This window comes from Anguilla anguilla, chromosome 17, assembly GCF_013347855.1.
Source record: "Anguilla anguilla isolate fAngAng1 chromosome 17, fAngAng1.pri, whole genome shotgun sequence".
Classification (NCBI taxonomy): Eukaryota; Metazoa; Chordata; class Actinopteri; order Anguilliformes; family Anguillidae; genus Anguilla; species Anguilla anguilla.
This window is the reverse complement of record NC_049217.1, coordinates 11,759,024-11,776,453: the sequence shown is the minus strand read 5'-3', so window position 1 is coordinate 11,776,453 and position 17,430 is coordinate 11,759,024. Positions and strand designations below refer to the sequence as shown.

Sequence of the window (17,430 nt, the reverse complement as noted above, 5' to 3'; positions counted from 1 at the left end):
ACTGCTGACAAAAGACAAAAAGTCATTCCAGACAGTGATGGTCAGGAGAGTTTATCATGGCTGCGGAGATCATCACAGAAACTGAAATACACAGACAGTATCATTTCCACAAGTGATTATTATCAAACAAGTAATACAACAGAAATATTTTAGATCCTTATGACATAGCTACTACATTCCAGAGCATTTAGACTTTACCTCCACAGGACAAACCCCTTTCAGAATGACACAGCTATAGCAGTTGCACTGAAATTGCATTTTTAAAGGTCGAGTGGAAAAATGTGTGCATAAACCTTAGACATGTGTCCATGGGGACGGTGATTTAGTGATAGAAAGGTCCCTGAAAAGGATCTCTGTGTAAGCTTATGAAGGACTCATGTCTTCCAGCTGGTCCGTCACGTAGTCGATGTAGTTGTGAATCTCTGCAATCCGCTTGCGATTCCTGGCCACCTCGTCGTGGTGAATCTGCGGAAACAATGAGGGAATAAGAAAATTTGTGGATCGGATCGCAGAAAAGGTTCAGACCTTTCTCCAAACTCACCAGTTAGCCGTATTTTCTTTACATTTTGGAAGGCGCATTCCTTTTTTCCATTATTCATGCAAACTCTTAATTTCGGCGCTCGCCCCCCACCCTACCGACTTCATGAGGGCAGCCACCCAGCTGTTGATGCGGGTCACCAGCTCGTCTTCCCGGTTGTCGATCTTCAGCAGGTGAGTGTCGTGCGAGGCACCAATGGCACCTACCACTGTGTCTTTATCCACCAATAGCTGCGAAGAGAAGAGAGGGTGGAGCCAACCAACAATCAATGAGTCCACGGCATTGGAAGGAAGAGACATGCAAGTGTGTTGACAGACAAGATTTCAAAAAATAATGTGTTAGTATACTTTGAAAATATTGGGAAAATATTATATTAACATGTTGCCAATATAAAGTATAATATAGTGTTATGTCACATATATATTTACAATATATAGTATCCCTCTAGTTTCTTAAATTGCAATTGTGAAAGTCATAATAACTGATATGTAGAAACTTGACACTGGATAATAACATTAGCTATGAATGGTGAAGACAAAGCACACAATTCTTATTTGCCAAACCACATTATGCCAGTTGTGTACACCCTTTTATATTAAATTATTCTGATAATAAATGCAGGATGTTCCCCTCTGTAGTGTTATATTGCTTTTTGTAGTTTGTATATTTGGTCAGTTTTTCTGAAGTGCCGTTTGTGTGAAGCGTAGGAGAGAGGGGCATAAATTTGCACAAATCCGAAATGAGTTGGAAGTATGTAGCCGTGGAAACCACGGGCGTGGCAAGGTAGAGACCGACCGCTCGCAGCTCATCCTGAGAGTCCTCCTCCAGCTCGTTCTTGGCCACCTTCTCCAGCGTCGCCATGGAGATCTCCAGGAGCTTCTCATTGTGGTTGTTCTGCAGATCGCGGCATTGAGAGAAGGTGGAGACAGGGCAGGTTAAGGAACATGTTGAGCTGCGGTGGTATTAATGCAGGGTAGCTCACTGCTAATGTAGCTCACTGCTGCAACACAGAGTGGAACCATCTCTACAGGATCTCACCATCCCTGCTATACCAGGATCATCCACAAGGAAGCATGAATGGCAGAACGTTCTCAAAAAACATTTGTTTTCCAAAACTAAGATATAACTTAAATTTATAAGAACCTTAACACCAGATAGGTAATTGAAAAGTACCTGAAATGTTCTATCTATTTTTTTCAATTTCTTAATTGAATTACAATTAATTTGCAGAACTGACTGAACTGAAATAGAACTGACATAAACCCTACAAAGCACAAGTTGAGGTGGAGTTTCTGCATGCACTGTTGATATATGAGGACCAAGGCAATGCACACACAGCACAGACAACTATTGCACAACTGCAGGAAGCCCTTTTACCTCTTTCTTTCACCGGATTGATTGGTGCATTGTCTGTTTGGGGGTGATCACTGCTAAAGTTAAAATGTTTTCAGCTTGAGTGTGTGGCATTCACTGTGAGTCTCATACTGAAGCCAGTAATGCCTTCAGAACCTCCTGTCCTCTCTCCACTGAAACTGACTGGCTTTGGCTAAAACAGAGAGGGAATATTGGGTTTTTGGTTAAGCCAATCTACCCTGTAGGGACACAGCACACACCAGGCCTGCAGACGAAAATAAAAGGATATATCCCCTGTGCGGCCTCAATGAAGCTTGACACCATGTCAGAAACGTTTCTCTCAAAGTCCTTTACCACATCCTGAAAGAAACAAAGAAGAGGCGGAAATGTTTCAATTGCACTTTTTAAGACACTCTGGAACCAACTTCCTCAGGTCCAGCCCCTCGCATCCAATCACTACCCTGCCTTGCCTCCCCGCCTCACCCCTAGACCCAGCCCCACTGCCTCACCCCAGACCAGGCCCCCCCGCCTCACCCCAGACCCGGCCCCACTGCCTCACCCCAGACCCTCCCCCCCGCCTCACCCCAGACCCGGCCCCACTGCCTCACCCCAGACCCAACCCTCCCCCATTGCCTCACCCCAGACCCGGCCCCCTCACCTCACCCCAGACCCACCCCTCCCCCTCGCCTCACCCCCAGACCCAGCCCCACCCTGCCACACCTCTGCACTGCCCAAACAGCAGCCTTCCCCACCCCGAGGCACTCTGACCTCCAGCTGGTCGGCCAGTTGGAGCTCCAGGGTCATGAGCGTGTCGTGGAGGTTGCGGGTTTCCTTGCTGCCCTGCTCTATCCGGGACAGCAGCTCCTCCCGGTCCGTCATCCTCGGCATCTCCAGCAGCATCTGAGTTTACATTCATACATGCACAGAGATACTGAGATTTACCAAGATACATGAACATTCACAAAGATACTGAGATTTACCAAGACACTGAGAAATATTATAATTCACAGAGATACTGAGATTAACTGTACAGTACAACAATACTGAGATACAGTATATTTACATTCACAGAGATAGAGTACTGAAATTTACAGACGTACTTTAACATTTTCAGAGATATTTCTACACATTTAGAGATACCGAGATTCACAGAGATAATGAGATTTAGAGAAATACTAGATTCATAGTTTGCTCAATTAATGTAGCACATTGTGGACTCTTATTGGATAGCAAACTAACTAATCCAAAGACCTAGACAATGATTCAGCCAGTCAACTACCTAGCTAGCTAATGCTAAATTACCTTATAAACTAGCTTCCTATGTTTGCAGCTAGGCAATGTTAACTACTTGCACAATTGTTCTAATTGTGCTGAATAGATGTCTATACCCAGAGCAACTTGCACTGCTAACATCCTAGTGCACAACTGCATACTTTACTGAAGCAGTTCAATGTAATGATGAGATTAACCTAAACGTGACAAATGGAGGGGGCTCAACACAATTTCTTAAAAATAAAAATGTGGTAGGAATTTGTGGCGGCTGACTGTCATCAAACAAAAATTGAATAGGTAGTTTAAGATCACAGGGGACCTAAGATGTTGAAAGTGAAGTCAATGGCAATAGGTGTATGCAGAAAATCTGCACTGAAGAGCACTGTACTGAATGAACCTCAAATTCACCTCTCTCCTCGCCTTCTCAAACTCCACGATCAGCTCTGACGCCACCTTCTGGTTGTCCTCCACGGCCTCGTGGAAACAGTCAAAGAAACATTTCACCTCTGCATCCCGTGCAAGCTTCTGTGCCATGCCCAGCTCAAACAGCTGCACACACAGCACCACCATCTGGCTCTGATAGGTACAGCCCAGAGTCAAGGAGCCCTAAAGAAGCTACTGAACTGCACTTATCTAGTATTGATCAGTGTTCTATGGTGCTTTTTCAGGGGTTGTAGTGGTTTCACACAAGCAGAAGGAAAGATACTTCAGTGAATCTTAATTTATGTCCATTTTGTGCTACTGCAATTTCCTAGTTCTCCACCAATCACAGAGTGCATTGGCAATAACTGACAGGACAACACAGACAGTGACTGGTGCATATTTTCTGGCTACTTCCTGGTAATTCAGGTCAGGCTGCTCGTGGGGAGTCCCACAGTTTCTCTGCCTGATTTAACAGGGAGTCATACAGTTGAATAATTAGTAATTTTATTAAAATGAAGAACACACAAAAACCATTAGGGGGGCAGAGGGACATGGGGTAAAAAGCGTGGGGGTGGGACCCTAATCAAATATATGCTAGGAATGAAGTGTACAGTATCTGCAATGTCACTATTGACCTGGCCAGAACTGAAGCATTAAAGGAACAAGGAAGCCAGGTCGATTTTAAATTAACGGCCGGCCCTGCCCAAGGAAAGGATATGTTTCCACCAACGCGGGCACTCCAGGGAGGTACGCCAGTCTTTCGGCCTCGGTGTCATCTGCATACATGCTTTCAAACAGCTGCGGACCATTCAGGAACTCCACAAAGGCCTCCTGAGGGAGCAGCAATGGGCGGGGCCAAGTGAGACGGACGTGTGTGTTGGCGTATGAGAGGAGCGTGAAGTGGTTAAGTGAGAATGGGCGGAGCAAAGTGAGTGGGAGCATGCTTCTGAGAGGGATGGAGCAAAGTGAGAATGGGCGGAGCAAAGCCTTAGTTAGGACTCAACTTTTTTTAGTTTGAGCCTATTATTTTAAATAAAAAAATACACATATTTGGCACCCGTCATGGGGCTGAGCCTCCTCAATTCCCAACACAATGTGGAATGGTGAATCATGTAAAAGTTGAGTTCTTGCTGCAAAGCTCAGTGTCATTTTGGGAGAGTGTCAACATCCACAGTTCTTCTCTAAAGCATGTGGTGCCGCCAGAAGCTTCTTCTCACACCGCAGACTACAGCCGAAGCTTGCACAGACCGGAATCGAGGAAGACCTTTCACATGCGGCTTTTGCATGCAGTCTATGGGCGCCCGATGGACCTCCGCAGGTTGCTAGATAATGATGAACGCGGAATCCTTAACTAACCCTTCCATACCCTGGGTGACGCAACTGGCAATTCTGCATCACCCTATGGAGCTGCCAGCTACAGTCAGCACTGGCAAGGTCCAGATTTCATCTGATGCAGTGCGGCTCACCCAAGCACCACAGTGTGGTGCCTTAACAAAATGAGGCATCCAGCAGCCCCATTTGAGGACATTTTTTGCCCCAATTTGCAATTTTCTCCCAATTTGGAATGCCAGATTGTATTCATAGGCTCACAACTGCAACCCCCTCCGTCAGTTGTGTAGAGTGCAGAGACACGTGTGCGTGAGTGTGTGTATGCTGTATGTGTGTACAGTGTGTGTACAGCATGTGTGGGTGAGTGTTACCCTGTGCTGCTGTATCTCCTCCTCCTTCTTGTTCTTGGCCTCAATGGCTTTCAGCTCCTGGGTCTCATTGTGGATCAGCTCCTCCAGGGCGTACTGATACTTTGCCAGAGCTTCCTCCCTCTGCAGCCAGAACGACACCCATCAGAGGGGTGCGGAAACGCAACATGCTACATCACAATGAATCACATCGCAATACAATACAATATATTGCACCACATCACATTAATCACAACACATCATACTACATTTCAGTGCATTACATCACAAAACATCATAATACATTCCATTACAATACATCACACACCATAACATTATGACATATGACATTACACACCAGCAGACAGGTGTACTCCAACTCTCAGACTCACAGTTTGCACATCCACCAAGCGGAAGTCCAGGTAAGCCAGTTCTGGCAGGTAGGCTGCTATGAACTCCGTATAGCACTCCTCTGTGGAAAGGGGGTTACCCGCAAGGTTCAGGGCACGCAGATTCTTAAACTTCCGAAGGTAGATCACCTGAATATCAGGGGGAACCAGATAAGAGTGTTTCCTACATAACAAGTGTCAGATATGCTGTCACTAGAGCTGTCAGATTTCAAATTCAAAATGTAAATATTCCTTGAATAGGAAAGAAAAATAATTTGGAATTGTTAAAATGAACATTTGAATACGTAAGTTTGAATGTTTGTGTTATAAATCGAACATGTTCCGCATTTCAAAATATTATCTTTTGCTTCTGAATGATGATTTTTCTCCACTGGTGCATCGCCAATCAGGTTTTAATTTTTAACATTAGGCCACTATATCGGATGAATGTTCTGCAGCAAGAGATGGAAAGTAAGCACTACTACCAGTTGACCAGAATCCTCTTATGTGGTGAAAAAACCACTGCACAGCACGCATAGACATACCTGAGATTTCAGGCACTACACTCCAAGTGGTTCATCTAATGTTTTTGACAACCTCAAAAAATATTGTGTGAATACAGGCAGCAAACTGAAACACAGGACACGTGTGTAGCATGTGGCCTGTACTGTAACGTGGGCCACCGTGTGCATGCTCACATTGTCCAACTGGGACAGCTTGTTGTTGCAGATGGAGAGGACATGCAGGTTGACCAGGGTGTCCATGTTCTCCATTGTGGAGATGCTGTTGTTGGACAGGCTGAGGTCCTCCAGCTTCACCAGGGCATCCAGGCCCTCGATCACCTCAATGTGGTTGAATGACAGATCTGAGAGAAGAGGAGATGAACACTGTGAAAAACAGGTCTTCTGAGGGAGGAGTCTTGTGTTTCTGTAGCAGCAATGACTGTATTTATGGAGATTACGGCAGGGGCTGGATCTCATAGGATGTCAAAGCTTGAAAGCTTCATCTAATCACACCCCCATGGCATTCTTGTTGAAAAAGAAACCTACTCACCCAGCCACACCAGGTTAGTGAGGAATTCCAGTCCTGTAATCTTCTCAATAATGTTGTTATCAAGCTGTAGCTTGGTCAAGGAGGTGAACTGCCACAAGTGGTCAATCTTTAGGATGTCTGCAGTAATAAAAAATAATTTAAGTGAATGTTACCTACGCACAACGCGATGCTGTACAAATAAAATAACTGTTAAGTTGAAAGTTTCGTCCGGGGAGTGATCTTCAAAACAGGCTAATATAAAAATGAGTTGCATGGGTGACAAGGTGATGAACCTAAGCGGAAATTGTCCACACGCTCTTACGCCTGTAGTCCAGGCGTAAATGCAGTACGTCCTTCAGCTCGATGCCCTCCTGCTTGGCGATTATTCCAGCCTGACCCTTTGGACCCTGCTCCTCCACCGCCTGCTGGAGCATCTCCTCGCCCACCACCGTGGGCTCATCCGTGTCTAACATCCCGCCGTGTCCGGTAGCGCTGCTGGAATACTAACGTTAAGTTCGGAGCAAGCTTAACTAAGTTAACTAAATGCAATTAGGTATTTGATTACATCTGGATATATAGTCCAACTGAATGAATGGTTGTAATAGTGCGTCGTAGCTGCTGTCCAGTCGCAACTGGGCCAACTTTTCTAGCTAACTGTTAGACTAGTCTCGCAACATCAGACGCACGTTTCACTCACTTACCGTCAAATACACTTGAAACGGCTCACTAAAGCATGCAGCGTTTTTCGATTTATCACACAGCACCACAGAATACAATAATCATATTGTATGATACGGGTACCTTGTCTAAACCTACCCTTTTTCGCTTTATTTGTCGAACTGGAGTTAACTGCTCTGAACTGCTGGCTAGCTCACTAGGCTACAAACAGACGCAGTTGCTTAGCAACTATGCAAGCGATGCGTCAGCTGTTCTGGGGGCATTCAATGTAACCACAATCGCAGGTGTGCTTAACTTTGACTAGCAGTGTACAGTTTTCTTCAACAACAAAAAAACATCATTAAGTATTTAGTATTTTTAATGCCATTTTAAGTCCCTGGCTTACATACTGAATAACTTAATGTTTACCTAAAATTAAAAGAAACCAAAACGCAAAGTGTCTTAACATAGCAGGTCATTTTCATAGTAACGCAAAGGAGCATCTCGGTCACAATGCCAGAATAGTGAAACTTTTGGGTTCAACTTTATGGATCTTCGGTGAAAGTAAATGCACTACTGTTGTTGCCAATAGGTTATTAATATCAAAATTGTTATTTGTTATGTTTTACTTCCAGAAGATGAAGAAGAGAATATTTAAAACTTCATCTCCCGCCCCAGCCACCCACCCACCAACAGTCAGTTTCTCATGCATAGTGCTGCTGTCCTCCTCTCCTGGATCTGTCATTGAGGTGATTGATTGATTGATTGATTGGACACTCTTTCACTGTCAAGAACACAGACACTCTTGTCAACTTCACATTGTCTCATTCTGCAACAACCTGTTGTCCCAGACTGCCAGTTTCACAGCACATCACCTGCACACGGAGAGCAGTGTGTTTCCACACACACACACACACGCACGCACACACGCACACACACACACAGCTGCATTTACCAACCCCATTCACATGCTTTCTCACCCACACATAAGCCAAGCTGAAACTTTTTAATGATGCCATGCTGAGATATAATTTAAAGATGACATTTTAAATATATGCAGCAAGCATGCTCATTACACAGCATTGGCATATTCGGGAGGATGTGACTGAGCACGCTGGTCCCTGGAGTCAGCAGCCAGAGAAGGTGCTTTCCCATTAATTGGTTGCTGAGGTAAAACCCTTGTACAGTGTACAGCCAGTTCCCTGTCAGCAATCTACACAAAGCTCCTCTCCCTCTTTCTCTCTCTCAATCCCCCTTCTCTCTATTTTTTCCTAAGCTAGTCAAGCTCTAATCACCTCTGATACCAATCCTTCGCCCCCCCCACCCCCCCGCCACCCCCCCCCCCCCCATGCTGAATACCTCTAGAGTGGCAGGTATGTGTGCGTGCATGTTTGTGGGGTGTGACAGGTGACGTGTGACAGCTTCTACATGTGCCGACGGACCAGGTATCCGCTGAGCAGTTTCTATCCTGGAAAGCTAAGCCCCAGCCTCCCCTGAAAAACCATGCCACCCTCGTGAATACGTAATACAGCTGAGTGAACGCAAGGTATATTTATACTAACCTGTTGACGCTGGTGATGCCCTTTGAAGTTTATGCAGCATACTTTCACATAAAATAATTATACTTGCAATGTTACTACTACTACTGCAATGTCTGTTCATAATGGTCAGGGACCTTGGCTCATAACCAGCGAATTATAGGTTCAAATCCCCGGTGGGCACTGTTGTTCCTTTCAGTCAATAAATTCAACTGTATACTAGCAATAATGTAATGTGTGCTCGGTTAATAATCCTGAATTATGGTGTTCATTGTAGGACACAAATGGGAAAGTGTGCAATCAATTCAGGAGAAAAATACGTTCTCAAAAAAAAAAAAGTTCTCAAAGTAAAAGAGGCTCTTGCCAGCACGTAAAGGATAGGCCAGTTTCATGTCAGCTGCACATGTCCCAGTGGTCCCTGATTACTGTACATCGTGTTTATTTGTCACATTCAGTTCATGAAAATGATCTAATATGGTATGGATATGAAGCAAATGAAGACATCAACAGTCTATACCCACACATTTCACTCACCTAGGCACAAGCCGAGGTCATCCAAGCAATTGAAAAAGTTTCCACTGGTCAGATTTATTTGACATTGATCAGTGATCAGTTAGATAGACAGAACACCCATAAGATATTAGCGAATACTCTAGAACAGGGTTGTCAAACTCCGTCCCTGGAGGGCCACAGTGTCTGCAGGTATTTGTGGTTTCCTTTCCATCAGCAGCCAATCAGGGCCTTGAGAACAAGGTGTGTGGACTCTTCAGCCAATCAATGACAGAAATTAATCACTTTTGCTGAGACACACCAAAAACCAGCAGACACTGCGGCCCTCCAGGACTAGAGTTTGACACCCCTGCTCTAGAAGATCAAGAAAACAATAGCACAAAGAGGGGGTGACAATGTAAGGCCAGCAGAAAAAATATCATCTCAATTATTTCTTGTATTCTCTCCCTCTCTCTGGTTCTCTCCCCCCTTCCTGTTTTTCTCACCTTTTCACTGTCCATCTCATCCTGTTTTCATTTTCATCTTCTTTCTCTATCAATTCTCTCTCTCTGTCTCTCTCTCTCTCTCTCCATTCTGCCCCCCTCCCCCCAGCCTTTGTCTCAGCCTCTGGAGAGTGCCCTTTAACACTGGAGAAGGTCCTCAGCTTCCTGGGCCAGTGTCCTGAGCTGTCGCTGGGGTGGTTCGAGGAGGGCCAGCTTCATCATCGAGTCCGGGTGGGACAAAGAGAGGCTGGCACAGGTAAGAGCCCAACACCCCCCGCCCCCACCCCCACATCCCTACCACACCACCCCTACATTCAATAACACTGATAACTGATTCAATGACTGATTAAATCCTTTTGCATATAATATTGTCAGTATAGTTTGGCACACTTGATATAAGGATTTGGGCGGCACATTTTTAAATGCATTACTCTCAGGCAATCATATAATTTAAGACTTACCTGTGTTTAATTTTGACATAAAAATATACCACTACTATAATTTTGGAGAGCACTGTATTATTAGCCCTCCCCTTTCCTTCTGTCCTTCCTTTTTTCATAACTAGAGGAGGCAGGAATTTTTGGTGCTTCTGAACATCCAGTGAAACCATACTGCTCAAGGCCACCCCCATTAATTGATTTTCAGAAGATGAACCAAATTAAAATCAGGAAGACACTGAGACATTCTAATAGCAAGAATATATCTTAAATAAATTTCTAATAACTGTGAATGTCAATGTTAAGAATATGAGCTTAGTATCCTGTTAGGTAATAACATCAGTGCCATTTGTGATCCAGGAAGCCATGAGCGTGCACATGCCCGGCACGCCCACGTCGAGAGCGGGCCCTCTGCCATCGCCGTGGGAACTCTGCGCTTCCTGGAGATGGTGTATCAGCTGGGCGGGGCAGCCTAAGCCCGGCGGGACAGTGGCTGCTAGCCCCATCATGCGCTGTGCCACTGCCACAGATCCTCTACAGTGACCAGATGGTCAACTCCTGCCTTCTCGCCATCTTCTGCATTTCCTTTCTCCAGGGTTACTAATATAACAACATATCCATACAGTGTCTAAGCATTTGGTGCCAGAACAGAGTTAAGCAGGTCCGTTTGCTTACTTCTGGTTTGGCATCAATGTCTGGATACATCGGTCTGTTTTAGCCCTGTTTTCTTAGCCCTGTCTTACCCTGGGAGGTTCCAGTTGGTGGCAGGGGTTCTTGTGCTACAGTTCATGAATATTCATGAAGAGGCGTGCCAATGAAAGAACATCAAGTGCTACTGTCCTTCATCAAACCCCTTTATGATCAGAGGATGCACTGAAAGAGAACATTTCAGTTTTAACAGCAGAGAACAAACTTCAGATTTACCAATCCTGAGCGAAGTCTCCGGTTTGTATAAAGGATCTATGCAACCATCGTACAAAAGATGCTTTCAGGGATTATTGTCACACAATTTAAAGGGAGGCTCACATTCATTAACACTGGAAATTTTGGTACAAACAGGAAGCCGTGTTAAATGTGAACAGCGAACAAACCAGTCCTCAGATGTTAGTTGTCTACCAGATCCAGTGCTACAAATACACAAAACACCAGTAGCTGAATTGATGAATCAAATTGTAAATGTTCATGTCAAGTAAATACATGCAGCTTGAACATCTACATTTCTTGAACGTGAATATGTAGCCAGCACGTATACATGTCTTAAAGAATAATTAAAACAGCTTAATTATGATGGGCGACACTTTAGTACTTTTAGGATCACAGATCTTATTCACTCAAAGCTGCCCACTTGCTGCTTCCACTGTAAATATGTCCTTTGTAAGTTTGTATAATGTTGCTATAATGTTTTTATTATGTCTGCTTGAGCCATGATTAGTTTTTGATTGAAATAATAAATCATTTTGAAAAGGAAGTGGTCATTCCGATACTGAAATACTCCCAGATTTTTGCTGAGTTAAATGTGACCCTCCGATTGGCAGACTGTCTTTTGGGCAACAGACATAAACACATAAGGCGTCCACAAGCTTTGGCTACTGGTCCCAATGAGGAATGTGGACACAGATAAGGTGTGGAAACTTCTGGAAATGAGACTGAACAGATGATTAGAAATACTCCCAACATACAATGCTGAGGAAAATCATCAGTCAGCTACCTCACAATTTCGCTCAATGTGACCCAGCACACCCCACCGCACACATAAACTGGAGACATTTTCTAAAGTTATTACCTGATTATAGCCAATATATAACTGATTAGCACAATGATACTTTGTGTTTTTCCATGCACAGATAACTTGACAAACGGAATAGGGTACATGCTAGTGACATCGTTTCACCCCTAAAACAGGCTGGGCGCAAAGCACTGAAATCTGACACACGGCAGCGTGTAGAACACACACACACGGGACAGACAGACAGGAGACAGAGACAGAATACTCTGGAAGGCGGGGTTTGAGGTTTTCCGTGGCTGTATTGTCAAGTTACTTTACAAGTCAGTGGGCGGGCAGCTAAAACGCGGCCCGACTTCGCCATTCGTCACTGCTTCACAAGCAATAAACCAAACAAATAAAACCGTCAACATTTCGGCCGCTCGAGCGGGAATAACAAAAATATGGCAGTACTCTATCACCAAGGCACCGACGGCTTGTGTCCGTTGTCTTGAGTCGAGTATTTTTTCTTTTTCCCTAGTAGTTTAGGTGTCCCAGGAGGTGCCTGATAAACAAATAAGAACCCAGGCCAGATTTCGGAAGAACTTTTTTAAAAAGTGAGAGATCAAAAGTAAAAAAAGGGATGAGATAAAGAAGAGGGGGAGCATCCTTTTCTCCGGTGCACCAGAGCCAGCCTCTCTCTCTCTCTCTAGCGCAGGTCAAATGTCGGAGAGTAAAAGTGGGCCTCGTTCGAGGGTTTGGGTCAGACCAGAAAGAGCCGTTTGTAGCGCTCTTTCCAGAAGGACTGGCTCCCGGAGGAATATTGGTCAGAAGGAACAGAGGAAGTCCTCGGGTGGTACGAACTACTGCTGACGGGCTGGGCAGTGTCCGTGACTTTAAGAACGTTAAAAAAATAACAAAAAGTAGAAAAACCATATCGTCACAGTTTACAGTAAAGGGGCTGTGGGGGGGGGGGGCAACCATATGCAAACCAGGTCTCGTTTCACAGCCTGCTCGACGCCGCCCCCCGGCGGCGGCTCAGTGCAGGTGCGCGTTCAGGTCGTACTTCCCGCAGAAGGTGTCGGTGAAGGGGATGCAGGTGAGCAGCTCGCACCAGTCGCACTTGAAGGGCCGCACGTAGAAGAGCACGGCCAGGCCGGAGAGCAGCGCCAGGAAGGCGGCCAGCGCCGCCAGGATCTGGCAGCGCTTGCGGTACATGTCGGCGCGGCCGAAGCTGATGTAAGGCAGGAAGGCGAAGGAGAGCAGCAGGCCCGAGGCGAAGCCGAACGCGTGGGCGAAGTTGTCGATCCAGGGCAGCAGGCCGAAGGCGAACAGCAGCAGCACCACGCACAGCAGCTTGGCGAAGGCGCGGCACGGCTGCGCCAGGATCTGCCAGCTCTGGAACAGCTCCACGAACAGGCAGGCCAGCATGCCGAACTGCGAGCCCGCAGGACCCACCTGTGGGACAGAGCACGGGGGGGGGGGGGATGTGACCTCTGTCCTGGAGAAGCACAAACACACACGCACACGCATGCACTCACACACACACACACGCGCTCTCTCACACACACACACACACACACACTTTCTCTCTCACACACAGCTGATATATTTCCACACCCTGCACATGCACACCCAAATCCACCTATCCATACCGTAAGCATACACATGCACACCAACCCACGCACACGTGCACACCAACCCACACACACATACACAAAACACATTCAGAATAAACACTGTGCATACATTAAAATGAGGTCAGTTACTGAAGCTTTGATGCTGTACATTGGGGCGGAGCTGTGGTTCTGTATGTAGCGTACTACAGGTATAAGATTCGGGGGGGGGGGGGGTTTGGGGTCACCCCTCTGTACCTCGGCTCGGTAGGGCAGGAAGATGGCGCTGGCCAGGTTGCCCGTGATGCCGCTCAGGATGTAGATGATGGAGATCCGCACCCAGCCCGCCAGCTTCTCCAGGTCCCTAAGGATGGTCATCTGGAACGCCACCGACACCAGGCAATGGAGGATTCTGGGTAGGGAGCCACGAGCAATCATTAAAGAAAGGGAGCTAGCGCTTATCTCAAAACGACAGAAAACAACACAGATACTTCTCTCTGCATACGTCTGTAACCCAAACTACAGTTCAAATCAAGTTTTAATTAAAAAAAATTGATACATTTTTAATGCTAGGGAAAGGTGTTTGGTCAAATTCCCAAGCATTCAGTAAGACTCTGGCGGCTTCCCAAAATCATTCCTTCACTCCACCAAGCTCATTCTTGTGTTTGAAAGCCAAGGGAAATATGTTCCGTCAGGTTCTCGGCAGGCAGCCAACTAATTCTCTTAATTAATTAATCCAATCATTACTGCAGTCTCATCTAGAAGTGGGCCGGTGTTGCTGTAAATGGCTAATTAGCCATTTGAGCCAGGGGTGATTGATGGAAATGATAGCCAGCACACACACAGGGCAGGAGCTGCCCACCCCTGGACAAAGAACACATTGTGCTCTTCCCACTCTGATGCAGTCATCATCTGTCTGGGAAGCTTCTCCCCCCCGAGAGCCCCACCCACTGTCACTCACCCCGCATGCAGGAAGAGAGAGAGCCACAGCCTGTAGAACTGGTCTGGGATTTCAGGGTTCAGGAAGGGGAGGAGCCCGCACACGTCATCCATGCAGTGTACCTGGGGATGGGGGTACCATTACACACCTTACAATTCTAAACATAAATGCATCACATTCTTATATTGCCTCTTTAAGAGTTAAAAACACACCTAGAGAGTGAGGCTGCAGTAACTGCATTCATATCAAGTCAATGTTTTCTCATCAAAGATGAAGCTACAGATTCATGTTTGGGCACATTGCCTTCATCAGTGAAATGGTGTTATATCGTCATGGCAATCTTTCAAATCATAACTAATGTCACCACAGCTATACAGGTTAAATACAGAGGGGCTGCCAATCACAGTCACAATTTTCATTAACAACCTCTAACATCTTAACAGTCAATTCAAAAAGGTGCATATTCATACCATTTAAACAGATATTGATTGTGGTATTTGAATCTTTATTCCGCACTGAGAAAAACTGTAACTACACAGTGTTTCAAACTGCAGGAGATAAAGGAGCTTCTGCCATTGCTGATCACAGCCAACTACCAACACACTCCATCCTGGAGGTGTAACACTGGATTGTACAGGAAGTCCGTTATTTCACAAAGAAAACCTGGGTCTCTGACTGCAGATGGTGGGAAACACATAGAGCCTGATAGCAGTTAGTCAATATATCACTGGGTCAAATTGGCACAGGTAATACTGGTCAGAGCGCGGTCAGAGTGTGGTTTACACGGTTGACCGTGCGGTCAGAGTGGGGTTTACCTGGTCGACCGTGCGGTCAGAGTGGGGTTTACCTGGTCACAGTGCAGTCAGATACACACCTGGGAACAGAGGGTGGCCTCCTCATGGAAGTAACCCTTCATGAAATCACAGTACTCCCGGGATGTTATCTCACACCTGTACAGGTACACATACCGTCACTACAGCCCACTGTTACCAATCCCTATCCAACATTATCCTGTACACTCTACTGTGTGTGTGTGTGTGTGTGTGTATGTGTGTGTGAGAGAGAGAGTGTGTGTGTGTTTGAGAGAGAGAGAGAGAGTATGTGTGTGTGTGTATGTGTGTGCGTGTGTGTGTGGGTGTGATAGAGTGTGTGTGTGTGTGTGTCAGAAAGAGAGAGAGAAAGAGACAATGCGTGTGTGTGTTCTCTCCTCACCTCCCTTTGGTGCCGATGCAGCAGGGTCGCCCAGTGAGAGCGCAGTCCATGTGGGGCAGGTTGGTGTGGTTTCCTGTGTTGTGCCTGGTGCAGATCTACAGGAACACAAGCACAATCAGAACCCCCAGTGAAACAGAGGCCCTCCGAGGTACAGCAGCCCTGCACTGCGGCCCTGTAGCTACAGCTCTTGTATGACTGTACTCACCGGCCATTTGGTGATGTCATCGGGCCACTCGTGAGGAGGCACAGAGGCAGGCTCCAGACAAATCCTGCAGTGATCATGCACCAATCACAAACAAGAACACAACCAGTACATAAGAATCAAACCATAATCAAATCTCACATATGAATATACATTACAGAAGACTCCAATCACATCCCTGGTTTTTCCCAGGTGGCAGCACAGATTCTTTAGACTACTCAGATGGTGAACACTAAAATTGTTAAAGCTGGAACCAATATTATGAACATTCCAGAAGAGGTGTGTCACATATAGTGGATGTTCTGGACTTTGGTACTCCTCTTTCATTAATATTTATAAATGGCAACACAACACTTATACCTCCTGAGACCAACCAAAACCCTCCTTGCGATAGGAAGCAATGAGAAAGAAAGGAACGCAGAAGCTGAATATCTGGTGACTATTGAGGATCTGTGGTGGCAGTACAATGAGGCAGCTGTTGTGTTATGCATGTGCGGCATGTAGCGTTTTACCTGGGGTCCTGGTGGCACACAGACCCATGTTGGCGCACTTTGCCCCGCAGGAGAGGGGCGCTGGGGTGCCCCGGCCATTTCACCCACACGGCCAGCGTCGTCTGGGACAGAAACAAGAGTGAAACTCAACACAAGGGTCAAAGGACATGATGCCATCATTTAGACTTATCCTTATTCCTGTACCTACAGACAGCCATTAAACTGCTGGAGTTTGACTGCGCAGTGTACGCTGGTGTTTGACTGCACAGTGTTACGCTGGTGTTTGACTGCACAGTGTTACGCTGGTGTTTGACTGCGCAGCGCTACGCTGGTGTTTGACTGCGCAGCGCTACGCTGGTGTTTGACTGCACAGTGTTACGCTGGTGTTTGACTGCGCAGTGTTACGCTGGTGTTTGACTGCGCAGTGTTACGCTGGTGTTTGACTGCGCAGTGTTACGCTGGTGTTTGACTGCGCAGTGTCACGCTGGTGTTTGACTGCACAGTGTCACGCTGGTGTTTGGCTATGCTAGCTATGCTAGCGTCCGACTCAGCAGCTGTGCTACGCATGCGCGCAGGGCGGGGCCTCACAGAGCACTCCTCTGCGGCCGTCTGCACGCAGCCGGACCGGTCGTTGCGCACGCAGCAGGCCGAGTCCCGCTCCTGCGCCCGCTTCGCCTGGATCAGCTGGTGCACCTGCTGGTCCCGCCGCATGCAGGGAGAGAACTTGGCCCCCAGGTGAATCAGCGCCTCCTGCAGGAGAGGAGAGGGAACTGCAGTCAGGGAGCATATACACGCATACGCATCAAAACACATAATACTCCATTAGACTTGTGTCTGTAGTACATGTACACACAGTCTTGTGCCTGACGTTAAAGTGTCATCGCTCCTCATTCTGCAAACTACTCAGTGGTCCCAATTCAAAACATAGCAGTGGAAAAGAGTTTGGATGGACATACCAAG

The 17,430-nt window shown here is 46.4% G+C and overlaps 2 protein-coding genes across 10 annotated transcripts in view; both read right to left on the bottom strand.

Annotated features, from left to right (window-relative positions):
• Positions 1-30: 30 nt before the first annotated feature.
• On the bottom strand, positions 31-7,572 carry drc3 (dynein regulatory complex subunit 3). Of its 5 annotated transcripts, none has more exons than XM_035397219.1 (13): positions 7,385-7,572; positions 7,006-7,186; positions 6,705-6,821; positions 6,350-6,516; positions 5,655-5,801; positions 5,287-5,406; positions 4,305-4,417; positions 3,572-3,746; positions 2,660-2,791; positions 2,181-2,251; positions 1,334-1,457; positions 637-768; positions 31-465 (listed from the first exon to the last, which is right to left on the bottom strand). In XM_035397219.1, exons 2-13 carry the CDS (start codon positions 7,154-7,156, stop codon positions 364-366), a joined length of 1,551 nt encoding a protein of 516 aa, XP_035253110.1. In that variant the 5' UTR covers positions 7,157-7,186; positions 7,385-7,572; the 3' UTR covers positions 31-363. The 5 variants fall into 5 exon arrangements, with proteins under 5 accessions (XP_035253110.1, XP_035253108.1, XP_035253109.1 ...); XM_035397217.1 differs by having other exon boundaries at positions 7,006-7,178; XM_035397218.1 differs by having other exon boundaries at positions 7,006-7,175.
• A 3,573-nt stretch (positions 7,573-11,145) lies between these two features.
• The window catches only part of LOC118216162 (inactive rhomboid protein 1-like), a 31,576-nt gene continuing 25,291 nt past the window's right edge, over positions 11,146-17,430 (bottom strand). For all 5 annotated transcript variants that reach the window (XM_035397204.1, XM_035397203.1, XM_035397202.1 and 2 more), the window contains 8 exons: positions 17,059-17,220; positions 16,492-16,592; positions 15,983-16,046; positions 15,778-15,872; positions 15,440-15,515; positions 14,587-14,687; positions 13,884-14,037; positions 11,146-13,467 (listed from right to left, as the gene is read on the bottom strand). In XM_035397204.1, the coding sequence (XP_035253095.1) occupies positions 13,048-13,467; positions 13,884-14,037; positions 14,587-14,687; positions 15,440-15,515; positions 15,778-15,872; positions 15,983-16,046; positions 16,492-16,592; positions 17,059-17,220 (1,173 nt within the window). In that variant the 3' untranslated portion in view covers positions 11,146-13,047. The remainder of the gene's footprint in view (positions 13,468-13,883; positions 14,038-14,586; positions 14,688-15,439; positions 15,516-15,777; positions 15,873-15,982; positions 16,047-16,491; positions 16,593-17,058; positions 17,221-17,430) is intronic.

Bases quoted from the DNA above. Each gene is read 5' to 3' on its own strand.
- drc3 (XM_035397219.1), bottom strand. From the start codon at position 7,156: ATGTTAGACACGGATGAGCCCACGGTGGTGGGCGAGGAGATGCTCCAG. The intron at 4,418-5,286 runs GTAACACTCACC...CTGCTCCCTCAG, and splicing joins AGGAGATACAGCAGCACAGG to GAGGCCTTTGTGGAGTTCCT. The intron at 2,792-3,571 runs GTGAATTTGAGG...ATGTAAACTCAG, and splicing joins TTGAGAAGGCGAGGAGAGAG to ATGCTGCTGGAGATGCCGAG.